General features: G+C 49.5%; 1 protein-coding gene across 4 annotated transcripts in view; it reads right to left on the bottom strand.

Annotated features, from left to right (window-relative positions):
* Positions 1-13,822, bottom strand: part of EP300 (E1A binding protein p300) — a 466,384-nt gene that overhangs the window by 248,258 nt on the left and 204,304 nt on the right. For all 4 annotated transcript variants that reach the window (XM_029590455.1, XM_029590457.1, XM_029590456.1 and 1 more), the window contains exon 6: positions 10,231-10,455. In XM_029590455.1, coding sequence (XP_029446315.1) covers positions 10,231-10,455 — 225 coding nt within the window. The remainder of the gene's footprint in view (positions 1-10,230; positions 10,456-13,822) is intronic.

Raw genomic sequence — 13,822 nt, 5'->3', positions numbered from 1 at the left:
CTTATCAACTGGGAGGATAGAGTGTGGCTTTCCCAAATTCACTTATGAATTTATAAATGAACAAGCACTGCTAACAACTTCTTTAGCATTTGAGGCCCAATAAAGGTGCCCTGAACTCTTCCTCAACCTTCAACTGAATGAAAACAGATTTGGCTATAGTCTAAAAAGAGAGAAATTCTCAGGTAGAGGGATACTCCTTGCCTGTGGAGAGAGTTTTGAGGAGAGTTCAGGTGAGAAATGGTCTTTGGAACATCTCCCTTCAGATTCATATGGGGATATCCATTAATGTTCAGAGACATTCTCCAAGTAAAATGGAGATGACATATGCAGGTACACTGATTCTAGAGTTAACCAACAGACAATTCTCTGGATATTATAGCTGATCATCAATGATCTGGAGAGACTGCTTGTCAGTGCAGGTCTGGACAAGGGCGTTGATCCCTGGACAAGGGCGTTGATCCCTTGGGAGAGCTGATTTCTTCTGCGACTGAAGAATCGGGGGAGCTTCGCACTGTGAGATGCAGCCAAGCAGGTCGATAAACGGGAGGCCCCAGCAATCTGGAAGGCTCTGATCAACAATGCCCATTCTCATGGATCCAGACTCTCCCTGAGAAAGTCTGCTCTGAGTTTGTCTTTTCCCACGATGTGGAAGGCAGAGATCCCCTGTAGATTTAACACCGCCCATTCCATAATACGCTTGGTGGCTTTTGGTTCCTCCCTGGCGGTTGATGTAGGCTACCGTTGTTGCGTTGTCCAATATCATGCAGACTGCCTGGCCCTGGAGTCTGTAGCTGAATTGCAGACATGCTAATCTGACCACTCAGGCTTCCAGGTGGTTTATGTTCCAGTATGCCTCTTCCTTGGACAATCACCCCTGGGTTGTCAATTCCTGACAGTGAGCTCCCCACCCTCGGAGGCTCGCATCCATCGTGAGGGCTAGCCAGTTCGGTGGGGACAGCCTTACACCCTTGCTTAGGTGAACTTCCTGAAGCCATCACTGGAGCCGAGAACATATTTCAATCGGTAGAGGCAACTAGAGTAGTCTTGAGACAGTGGATTCCAACATGTCAGTGGCCGCATGTGTGCCCTAACTCATGGCACTACCTCCAGGGTTGACAGCATCAGGCTGAGGACCTGGAGATAGTTCCACACCCTGGGACGCATTGCGTTCATTAACCGACACACTTGACACATCAGCTTCCTTATCCTAGACGGTGGGAGAAAGATTTTGTACTGCTTGGTGTCGAACTGGACTCCCAGGTACTCTAAGGACTGGGAACTGGGAGGGCTTAAGGCTGCTTTTGTATATGTTCACAACCCAACCAAGTTCCTGCAGCAGGGACGTGACTCTGCTGGTCACCTGGAGGCTCTCTTCCAACGACTTCGTCCGGATCAGCCAGTCGTCCAAGTAAGAGTGCACCAGCATCCCTTCTTTCCTCAGTGCCGCCACCACGACCACCATAATTTTGGAGAATGTTCTGGGGGCAGTGGCCAGGCTGAAGGGCAACATTAACAATGGATAATGACAGTCTAGTACCACAAAGCGTAGGAAACACCAGTGTTCTTGACGGATTGGAATACGAAGGTAGGCCTCTGATAGGTCCAGGGAGCAAAGAATTTCCATGCAGAAATGAATTATCCACAGAAGACGATTGATGCTCTTGAGGTCCAGGATGGGGCAGAAAGGAAACCTCCTTCTTGGTACACTGAAATAGATGGAATAATGCCCCGTATTTTCCTGGGGTGTAGGTACTGGAATTATAGCCCTCAAACTGAGGAGCTTTATCAAGGTAGATTCCACTGCCAGTTTCTTGTGCTGGGAGTGGCAAGGCGGCATCATAAACATGTCCCAAGGGATGCTGCGAAATTCCAGAGCGCATCCTTCACGTTGGACAAATGGGTACTGGACATCATACGAGATCTCGACCCACTGCTGATAGAAAAGGGATAGTCAACCCCCTATCTCCTTGTTCCGTGAATGGGTCAGTAAAACTTCATTGGGAAATTTGGGCTGAACCTAAGCCCAAACCAGTTCCTCTTTTTGGTTGTCAATTTCGAAAGGACAGACTTTCCCGAGGGCCGAGATGCCTGAAATGATGAATTTCTGTAGGGCCGAAAGCGCTGAGAGCCCCTGGCCCGACCCCCTCATGGGTGAGGGGCGCTGCAACCTTTTCTTATCTTCCAGTAGCCGAGGCACTGGTGATTTACCCCACTTACTGGCTAGCCTTTCCAATTTACTTCCGAAAAGGGATCCCTTAAAGGGCATCCACTGACCAATTTCGCAGAGTTTTCAGGGTCTGGGAAACCAGGGCTGGTAATTCATCTCTGTGGAAAACTCGTAACATGATCTGGTATGGCTGCAAGCCTGGAGGGATTTCCCATCCCTTTTGTCGTCTGTGGTGTCTGGGTCCCTGTCAAAGATACCCTTGGTGAGGCGAGGCATGTCCCAAGGCATGCTGATAGAGCTGGGAGGACAAGGCCTTCTCAGCTGGAGCTCACCCCGGGCAGGGGCATGAGCTGAATATGCCTGAATAAAGGCTTGAAGGCCCTGAAAGAATTCCACCCAAGAAAAGGCCACTGGGTCCATACCTAGCCCAGGAGGAACTGGGGTATACGTCGCTGAACGTCCCTCTCCTGAGGAAGACGCAGCCCCGGGACTGCTCAAATCCGGGGCACTACTGGATAAGGTCTTGGCTGACCCGTCCTCTGTCTGGGAGAGGCCAGGCTTGGAGACGTTCTGAAAGTCCAGCCCTCCCTGGGCCTCCTCACAGTGCTGACAGAAGATTCTAGGTCAGACTGTGTGGCCCTAATATGGCAGGCAGCACAAAGTGTCACTTATGCTTCTTTGCTGCCAAAGCCATAATTAATTGTAGTTTATGCGTTCAGCCGGCAAGCGCTTGGACTCAAGCACACAAATCCGCCCCGACGTGCGTAAGTATACGCGTCCGGTTGTACGCGAGTGTATTCATGTATGAAGCAGGGCCTAGCCCAACAGAGGGCCGCTCAACCCGCTCAGAAACCCCCTTGCCCCAACAGGATTGGGAAAGTCATCGGTACGCTGCGCCGAGCAAGAGACCAGAGGAAAAAACTTACCGAAGCCTTTCCAAGTCTCTGAATCGGAGTCGTACCTACCTGGGGGCTCAGCGCTTACTGGCTGAGTACAGAGACTGTCTCCAGCTGCGGGGGAAGAGGGTTTTCACTATCACCGCCGCACTCTGCTTCCTGCACCTGCTGCCTTTCAGCTGCTTCAGCAGCAAAGTCCACACTGGAAACCGGCTACCAGACCAAAGCACACCTCTGAGGGATCTCAGAAATCGCCTCAGGAATTCTCAACTGGGGGAGGGACCATTAGGTATCACCACAGGAGAGCAGGACTCAATCTTTCTCCAATTTAAAGGTAAATTTTCCTTCTAACAAGTACTGCAAATCCCGCTAAATACCAATGCTGGTGTAGGGATAGCACATCCACATCTGCTAGGAGACAAGAAAATTATTCCTTACCTGCTAATTTTCGTTCCTGTAGTACTTAGGATCAGTCCAGACAGTGGGTTATGTCCCCCGTCCAGCAGATGGAGTCAGAGCAAACTTCGGAGGGTGCTGACATATAAGCAGGTGCACCCTCCAGGGATCCTCAGTATCGAGAATATCAAAGCCAAGAGAGAACACTTGACAGAAAGAGAAGGATGGATCAAGCACCGTTCAAATTGAACCCATATAAACAAATAACCAATGCAACTTGCAAAGAGAACTGTCGAAGTAATAAGAAATAGCAGAACAATCAGAACGTAGGAGAGTGAGGGACAGTAGATAGAACGTACACGAGCAGGTGTCTGACCAACACTGAGCAAACCCGGGTGGGCGTCTGGACTGATCCTAAGTACTACAGGAACGAAAATTAGCAGGTAAGGAATAATTTTCTTTTCCCTGTACATACTAGAATCAGTCCAGACAGTGGGATGTACCAAAGCTTCCCTAAACCGGGTGGGTCCCTGAAGACCCTGCTCGGAGAACCCTGTCCCCAAAACAACCCGAATCACATACCGGTAGTTGCAATCGGTAATGCTTCGAGAAGGTGTGCAGCGACTTCCAGGTCGCTGCGCGACAGATTTCCTGAATTGGAACATGCTGAGACTCCGCCCGGGACGTGGCCAGGGCACGTAACGAATGAGCCCTGATTCCCGCCGGGGGAGCCTTCCCGGCGCCAATGTAGGCAGAGGTTACCGCTTCCTTGAGCCACCTCGCTATAGTTGTCTTAGACGCTTGAAGTCCCTTCTTGTTACCGGACCATAGCACGAAGAGATGGTCGGATGCCCGGAACTCATTGGTCACTTCCAGGTAGTGTAGGAGAGACCGCTTCATGTCAAGGCGCCGGAGAGCCTTGGGCGCATCCGACGGGAAGGCCGGCAGCTCCACCCACTGGTTCAAGTGGAAGGAAGACACCATCTTAGGCAGGAACGAAGGAACTGTTCGAATGGAGACTCCCGAGTCCGTGAAGCGTAGAAAAGGTTCCCTGCACAAGAGCGCCTGAAGCTCGGAGATGCGCCTCGCCGAGGCTATGGCAACCAGAAACACCGTTTTCAGTGTGACGTCCTTAAGGGAGGCCTGCCGCAGCGGTTCGAAGGGAGCCCCCCCAAGGATCTGGAGAACCAGGTTGAGATTCCAGGAGGCCGCACCGGCGGCCGCTGGTGCTAGACTCCCTTGAGGAACCGCGAGACGTCCGGATGGGACGAAGGATCTGGTCTTCCCGTGGTGCGGGCCAGGGAGGCTAAAGCCGAGACTTGTACACGCAGAGAATTGTAGGAGAGACCCTTCTCCAAGCCCTCCTGGAGGAAGGCCAGGACCTGACGTAGCGAAGCTGTGGTCGCGGAAACCCCTTGTCCAGAACACCAGACCTCAAACACCTTCCAGACCCGTACGTAAGCGACTGAAGTGGAGGTCTTACGCGCTTTGAGGAGAGTGTCTACCACGGTGACCGCGTATCCCTTGCACAGGAGACTCTGCCTTTCAAAAGCCAGGCCGTGAGACAAAAGTGTTCCGCCTGATCCGAAAATACCGGACCCTGATGGAGCAGCCGCGGAAGGTGTGATAGTCGCAGGGGTCCGTCCACCACCATGTTGAGAAGATCCGCAAACCACGGACGCCGCGGCCATTCTGGGGCCACCAGAATGACCTTCCCTAGGTAATCTTCTATCCTCCATACCACCTTGCCCACCAGAGGCCACGGGGGGAAGACGTACAGCCGAAGATGAGGTGGCCAGGGGAGAACCAGAGCGTCCACCCCTTCCGCCCCGTGATCTCTTCTCCGACTGAAGAACCGCGGGGCCTTTGCGTTGGCAGACGTTGCCATGAGATCCATGGCGGGTGTCCCCCAGCGCCGAGTGATGATCGACATTGCCTCGTCGTAGAGGACCCATTCCCCGGGGTCCAACGTCTGACGACTCAGGTAGTCCGCCTGAATGTTGTCCACGCCTGCGATGTGTGAGGCCGCCAGGCGGTCGAGGAAACGTTCCGTCCAGGCCATGAGCCGGGCCGCTTCGATGGCCATCCCCGGGCTCTTGGTGCCTCCCTGTCGGTTGATGTAGGCTACCGTGGTCGCATTGTCCGAGAGAACTCGGACCGCCCGTTGCCGGATGAGAGGCAGGAATTGAATGAGCGCCAGACGGACTGCTCTGGTCTCCAGGTGGTTGATCGGCCAGGACGCCTGTTCCTTTGTCCACTGCCCCTGGGCCGAGCTTCGGAGACACACGGCCCCCCAGCCGGTCAGACTGGCATCGGTAGTGACAACAATCCATTCCGGTGACTCCAGAGGAAAGCCTTGTGCCAGGTTCCTGGGTTCTAGCCACCAGCGAAGGCTGAGCCTGGCGGCCGGCAGGAGAGGGAGTATCGCCTGATAGTCCTGCGAGACCGGTTTCCACTGCGAGAGTAGCGCCATCTGTAGGGGCCTCAGGTGTGCAAAGGCCCAATGTACCAGGTTGATTGCGAAGGCCATCGATCCCAGGATCTGCAGGTAATCCCGCGCTGTTGGGGCTGGGAGAGAGGCAAAGTGGAGGATTTGCTCCCTCAGTGACTGGGCCTTGTCCGGACGCAAGAAGACCTTGCCTTGAGCCGTGTCGAAGCGTGCTCCGAGGAAGTCCAGCTGTCGAGACGGAAGGAGACTGCTCTTGCCGAAGTTGACTACCCAGCCGAGGGACTGTAGGAAATCGACCACCCTGTCGACCGCCTGCTGTCCCTGCGAGAAGGTCTTTGCTTGGATGAGCCAATCGTCCAGGTAAGGGTGTACTAGAATCCCCTCTCGCCGGAGCGCAGCCGCCACTACCACCATTATCTTGGTGAAAGTCCTGGGTGCAGTCGCCAATCCAAAAGGGAGGGCCTGGAACTGAAAGTGTTGCCCCAGTATCTTGAAGCATAGGAGCCTGTGATGAGCCGGACGTATCGGAATGTGTAAGTAGGCCTCCGTCAGGTCCAGGGAGGCCAGGAACTCCCCCTGATGAACCGCCGCGATGACTGAGCGGAGGGTTTCCATGCGGAACCGGGGTATCCGGAGAACCTTGTTGACTTCCTTGAGATCTAAAATGGGACGAAAGGAGCCATCCTTCTTGGGCACCACGAAATAAATGGAATAATGTCCCGAGCCCACCTCTCTGACGGGGACGGGTGAGATGGCCCCCAGGGTTAGGAGCCGGTCCAGCGTGCTTTGTACTCCCAGGCGCTTGTGACTGGACCCGCAGGGTGAGAAGATGAATCTTTCTTTGGGGAGACGCAGCAAATCCAAAGCGTAACCGTGCCTTAGAATATCCAGAACCCATTGGTCCGTGGTGATGTTGGCCCACTCCCCGTAAAACCAGGCTAGTCGTCCTCCGATTATCGGGAGAGGGGAGTGGGCCGGCCTGACATCATTGGGTGGGCTTGCCGGAGGCGCCCTGCGCCGATGAGTCCCTGGGTGGTCTGCGGCCACGAAAGGACCGGGTCCATGATTGAGACCTGGCTGAGGGGTTTCTAGGGCCCTGAGGCCTGGAGCCCCGAAATCGCCATTGCAAGCGAGACCGATTCCTGGAGAAGGAAGTAGACGGACGATATGACCGCTGGCGGTCCTCGGGCAGCCTATGTACCGAGTTTTCCCCCAGGGATTTGATGATCTGATCAAGATCCTCGCCGAAAAGGAACCTACCCTTGAAAGGTAGAGCCCCCAGGCTGGATTTGGACGATGCGTCTGCAGCCCAATTCCGCAGCCACAATAGGCGCCTGGCGGAAACAGCAGAGACCATGGTCCTTGCCAGGACCCGCAGTAAGTCGTGAAGGGCATCGGCCCCGTAGGCAATGACGGCCTCCAGGCGGTCCGCTTGCGCCGCCTCCTCTGGCGGCAGTTGCTGTGAAGTAAGGAGCTGCTGCACCCACCGAAGACCGGCTCTCTGGGTAAGAGAGCCACAAATAGCTGTGTGGACCCCCAGCGCCGAGACCTCGAAGATCTTCTTAAGGAAGACTTCTAGTTTTCTGTCCTGGATATCCCGAAGAGCCGTTCCCCCTGTGACAGGAATCGTGGTCCTCTTTGTGATGGCAGAGACTGCCGAATCAACCTTGGGTACTTTAAGCAGGTCCAGGAAATCGCCGGGGAGAGGGTAGAGCTTGTCCATCGCTCTGCCAACCCTGAGAGATGCCTCCGGCGTGTCCCACTCCCGCACCAGAAGGTGGAGGAAAGACTCATGGATTGGGAAAGTTCGTGCCAGGGGACGCAAGCCCGCCAGGACAGGGTCCCCTTTTGAGCTCGCTGAGGCTACGGAGGGGGTCGGGGGCCCCGGCGGCTCGACGGGTGGGTCGAGGTCCAATTCCTGGAGAACGTGTGGGATGAGGTCAGACAGCTCCTCTTTACGGAAAATCCGGAGCACCCTCGGATCGTCACACTCCAGGTGCGCTGCCAGTAGCGAGTTATCGTCTGCCGAAGCCGGGTCACTCCCGGGGTCCTGTGTTGGAGCCGCTCCGCTGGGCGGAAGGGCAAGGAGTGCCCTAGGGCTGCCCCCCCCCCCGCGGGAGCTGGATTGGCCCCCCCCCCCCAGCCGGGGTACCTTCGCGGGCGTGGGGTTCACTTGTCCACCGCCCGGTGATCCCCCAGCCGGCTGCAGGCTCTGAAGGTACGCCTGATGCATCAAGATGACAAACTCAGCCGAAAACCCCCCTGCCGGCGGAGGAGTGGTGAGAGAAAGGTCCTTGGGGGGGGCCGGATTGATGGGGGGGAGGCCGGTGCTCGAATCGGCAGTAACCGCGGAGAAAACCCATGCTGAGACTCCTCAGCATCCGAATCAATGGCGCTCTCCAGCTCCAAAATGGCCGCCGCTCCCGCCAAAGAAGGGGGCCCTCCCCCTGGTGTCGCGGCGCTCCGAGCCTGGCGGCGAAAAAGTCGGGGGAGCGAGGCCGGTCTCCCCCCCGGGTAGACAAACACCAGAGGTGCCCTCCCGCGATCCGCCCTGCCCCAGGTCGCCGCCGGGAGACCCCTTAATGCGCTGCATGGCGCGAGCCCGGGAAGGAGAACGTCTGCACAGGGGCTCGAATCCGGGGAACACTCGCCGTGGGAGGAGCGGGCCCGTCCGCCCTAGCTCGACTCACCGACCCTCCCCTCAGGGGCAGTAGGGGAATGGGACCTCCCTGCTGCAGCGGCCCCGGGGAATTTGAACGTCGCAGGGCCGAGGAGGAGGGATCCGAATCGCGGCGCGCCGAAGGGGAGAGGCTGGCCCCACCAGCATCCACCTGTGCCGTCCGACGAATAAGCTGCAAATAAAACCAAAACAGCCCAACTGCAATACCTTACCGCCGGAGAGAAGAGAGAGAGGAAAGCACAGGAAAAAGAAACACAGTCCCGCTGGCAAGCTAACCAGGGCTGTGAGGCCCAGGCAGGGGCTCAAAGAGACTCCCCAGAAATTGAGAAACTTTTTTTTTTTTTTTTTTTTTTATGTGTTTGAAATCCCAGGCCTGCTTGATCCTATCCTGAGGTAGAGAAGAAATAACAAAGTGTGGAACAGAAGCCACAAGCTGGGGAAGCAGAGGTTCCCCCACTCACATCTGCTGGAGTCAGAGAGATACTAAGGATCCCTGGAGGGTGCACCTGCTTATATGTCAGCACCCTCCGAAGTTTGCTCTGACTCCATCTGCTGGACGGGGGACATTACCCACTGTCTGGACTGATCCTAGTACGTATAGGGAATGAGAGATACTGAATGGCTGAGGTCACTGCAGGAGTATGTCTAAGGTGATGTCAGCTTTGAAACCTTATCTCCATCTGCTAGCAGAGGAGCACGTAACCCATTGGTCCTAAATCCATCTGGCTACACGCTAGGAAAGTGTTAAGTTTCTCTGCAGGGTTTGTGGTGAAGGCTCTGTACCACATTAGGCCTTTTCTGAACTGCTTCCATCATTCTCTATGTCATTATGAAGGTATAGTCTCCACAACTTAAAGTATTCAAGGTGGAGCCTTACTGGTGAACTATACAAGGGCAATATTGCCTCTTTCTTCCTATTGCTACCTTTGGTTATACAACTGAACATAAAGTTTACATTCCCTGTTGCTTTATTACACGGACTGGCAATCTCCAGGTCATCAGGGATTATTCCTAGACCAGCTGAACAGTTTCCACGTCTCGCCCTTCCAAATGAATTTTTGCATCCCTGTCATTTTATCCTCTCTTACATCTAAGCACAGCTTCCAAACTCTTAACCATTCTTCCAGTTTTTTTTCAAGTCACTTTCCCTTCTCTTCACCTCTCCTAGTGGCGGGGAGGTAGAGGAAAGGAGATAGAGAACCTAACTCCTGGGGTCAGCAGCAGCTGTTTCACACCACAATAATCAGGGAGAGCTGATACAAGCCCTGAGGCATGATCTCCATTTGCACCAGGATTTTATATTGGGACCAGGAGCTGACACAGGCTTTCCTGCTCAACAGCACAGAGTTTTGCAACTAAAATGCTCTTATACCAAAAAGGGTGCTTCATACCAGCGTAATATTTTTTTTTAAACGAAACAGAACTTCATGCAGCATTCTTAACATCTTATGGTTTGTGCAGATAAACTTCTAAAAGAAACTATTTCATCATCGGCCATCTCTAATGTCATCATTGAAAAGATTCAGAGGCTTCAGGAGTTTAAAAAGTACCATACACAGTGTGACGAAGATATCTGTTTCTCCAGCATTTGCATCCTAATATATAAATTTCAGACAAGGCTTGTAAAGCAGTCTTGGCTTACCCATGGGGTTTATGGACCGCAGACTCTGGGGAGACTGCCCTGGTGGTGGATTCTTCACTGGTGCCTGAGCTTGAGTCCCTTGGTAGGTCAGTCCAAGTGCCGCATATGCCCTCTCAATGGAACTGGGGTCAATTTGGCTGGTAGTGTTTATGCTAGAGGTGTTCTGCTGTCCAACCCCAACGGAGCCTGTATTGCCAATGCCTACCGCTGTGCCACCCAACAATGCTGTACACACAAAAAGAAGGAAGAGAAAAAAAAAGAAAATGCCAACATTAATTACATCTGAAATATCCAGAGAAAAACTTAGATCCAATTTCTGGTTCAGACCCTGTTCCCTGAGCCAAATGCGCTTAAAGACACAACAAAACAAGGTGGTTCAGTTAGTGACATCTGTTGAATAGCTAAATAAGTGCATACACATACACAAAAGGATTAATATCAAAGTTGTGGCAAGACCCCCTGATGAGATCTGAATGGGAATGATTAAGGCAATATATGACAAGGGTGGACAAAGAACAGAGAACTACAAAAAACAAAATCACCACAACGGGCATTATTCAAAATGTTTTTTCCATATGCAAAGAGTGGAAAAAATCCTATGTTACTGAGTATTGCTTAATATATTTCATGGAGATCAGGACAGTTCCTTCCACAATCCCTTCTAAACATCTGTAGAACTGTAAACTGTGTTCAAGTCACAATAGTAAGCCCTACTACCCTATGCCAGGGACACCAGATATCTGTTCTCCCCCACCACATATGCCAATCACCAGTAGTGGAATCCAAGGCACCTAAAATTCAGCACCAACCCAGGAGACACCTATATTACAATCAGCCCAAGATTACCTTGTCATCTAAAAGTAGAAAGGCTAGGGGAGGGAAGAAAAAGAGGTAAAAAAGGAAGACTGGTTTATGGTTTATTTGTTTTTTTATACCATCACATCAGTAATAAAACCATCACAACAGTGTACATTCAATAAAAGCAAGAAAATACAATATAAATAGCAATAATATAAGATAATATCAATTAAAAATAAATGTAGCTTTAAAATTTAACTAGAATATAATTAAGTCTAAAAACAGTTACGAAAGCAGAGATTAAACAGTGAAAAGTAAATGCAAAATACAACGCTTGCTGTTAGTTTAACCTGACTCTGCATAAGCACAAGTAAAGAGCCATGTTTTTAAATCGGATTTGAATTTAGTCTGTTTGCAGCCGTAAATGAGTTGGCAAGATATTCCAAAGCTTGGGGCCTGCAATGGAGATTGCCCTTTCTCATACTTATTTATTTATTTAAGCATTTTTATATACCGAACATATTGTGTACACTTCAAGTCGGTTTACAATAAAACAATGGACTGTCTTTAACAACATGTCCTAAAATCGAATAAAATATAAAATAAACTAAAATAAAATAGAACCCTATGAATAATGTAACATAATTATACAATAATCAGTTAAAAATAATAAAATACATACAATTCTTTCAATATCAAACTAACAAAATAGGGTTAATAAAATAAAAATCTACTAAATATGTTCAAGTTCACAGGGGGAGTCATTTGGAATCATACTGTAGTGTTGAAAGCTTGTGTGCACAACCATGTTTTTAGTTGCTTCTTAAAAGGCTGAATACTCTCCTCTAAACGTAGCTCAAGTGGGAGAGAATTCCACAATTTTGGGCCAGGTACAGAGAGGGCTCTCTCTCTAACTGCATTAAGATGTGCTGATTTTATTGAAGGAACTGAAAGAAGTGCCTTGCCTAAGGACCGTAAATTACGAGAGGGTGTGTGAATATGCAAAGTGCATTCAACCATTCGTTGTTAATGCCATAGATAGCTTTATGGATAAGCGTTAAACATTTGTATTTAATTCGGTAGCTGATAGGAAGCCAATGAAGGTTCATCAAAACTGGAGTAATGTGGTCAAATTTGTTGGAGTTAGTTAATATTCGCGCCGCCGCATTTTGCAAAAGATGTAGAGGACGAATAGTTAACCAATGGAAGGCCCAAGAAGAGAGCGTTACAATAATCCAATTTTGTCAGTAATAATGCCTGAAGCTCAGTTCGAAAATCATTGTAATGCAACAAAGGCTTTAATTTCCTTAAAATTCGAAGTTTGTAAAAAACATCTTTTATTATAGTTTTTACAAATGTCTTTAGATGAAGTTCGCTATCTAGTATATCTAGATCTAAGATTTTTTTGTGGCATATGTAGCCAGATTGTTGAATTTAGCCATTCTGTTTTATTTCCATAGATTATGTTATGGATAATACAAGCCGTTTTATATTGTACTCGTGATGTTATGGGAAGCCAATGTAAAGAAATCAAAATGGGGGTGATGTGATCACATTTTTTCACCCCAGATAGAACCCTTGCAGCAACGTTTTCAACACTTGGAGCGGTCTTGTCCTATGAGGGAGACCAAGCTATAGAGCATTACAATAATCATTTTTCGATAAAATCAGTAATTGTTAAACAGTTCTAAAATCTTTGGGGGTCAAGAAGAGGTTTCAGTCTTCTGAGAGTGAGGCGTTTAAAATAGCCATCTCTTATTTTTAATGCTATATGTTTTTTTAATCCTAATTCAGTGTCGAGGGTAATACCTAAGTCCCTTACAAATAAAGATGGCTTTATCTTTGAGTTATTGCCCAAACATATTGGGGGGATTTCACTTCTCATACATTTGCTTTCTAACAGTAATATCTCGGTTTTGTTTGTATTGAGGACAAGCTTCAAGTGTTTGAGTAATTGGTTAATCGCATTTAAATAAATCACTATGGTTTTAAAAGACTGCTCTATGGACACATCTATGGGAACAAGAAACTGTATATCGTCCACGTAAATATAAAACTTAAGACCAAGCCCTGAGAGAAAATGGCAGACCGGTAAAAGATAGATATTAAAAAGTGTAGCGGAAAGAGTGGAGCCTTGTGGTACTCCAGTTTCAAGAGGCAGATTACTAGAATATGAGTATCATCTTTACGTGAAAAAAACTGATTATTCAAGAACGACGTGAACCAATTTAAAACAGTGTCTTGTATTCCAATTTCTTTAAGGCGAGAAAGTAAAATGGCATGGTCGACAGTGTCAAAAGCCGCCGATAGGTCTATTAGGACTAAAATAGCTCTGGCCATAATCAAAACCTCTAAGGATCATATCAGATAAAGAAATTTGTAGAGATTCAGTGTTAACATTTTTTCTAAAACCGAATTGATTCAGGAATAAAATATTGTTGGATTCTAAGTAAAAGTCTAATTGTCTTTGTACGGCCTTTTCTATTAATTTAGCTATAAATGAAAGGTTTGATATAGGCCTGTAGTTGATTGGTTGTGAAACATCTAATTTTGTTTTTTTAAGAATGGGTTTAATGGCATTTTTTAAAATGTCGGGACAAGTACCTTCAGTTAATGAGAGGTTGATGATTGTAGTAATTGGTGTAGCAATAGTGCTGGCTATTATTTTAAGGGTGGAAATTGGGATAGGATCAAGAGGGTGTTTTGCATTATTGTCTCAATCTCCAAGATTGACGTGGTCTCAAAAGTATTCCAGTTCATACTCTTCTTTGGAATCATCTTAACTTCCTGACTA

This window comes from Rhinatrema bivittatum, chromosome 2 (genome assembly GCF_901001135.1).
Source record: "Rhinatrema bivittatum chromosome 2, aRhiBiv1.1, whole genome shotgun sequence".
NCBI classification, from domain to species: domain Eukaryota; kingdom Metazoa; phylum Chordata; class Amphibia; order Gymnophiona; family Rhinatrematidae; genus Rhinatrema; species Rhinatrema bivittatum.
Note: the sequence above shows the minus strand (reverse complement) of the source record. Positions and strands in the feature narration are given on the sequence as shown.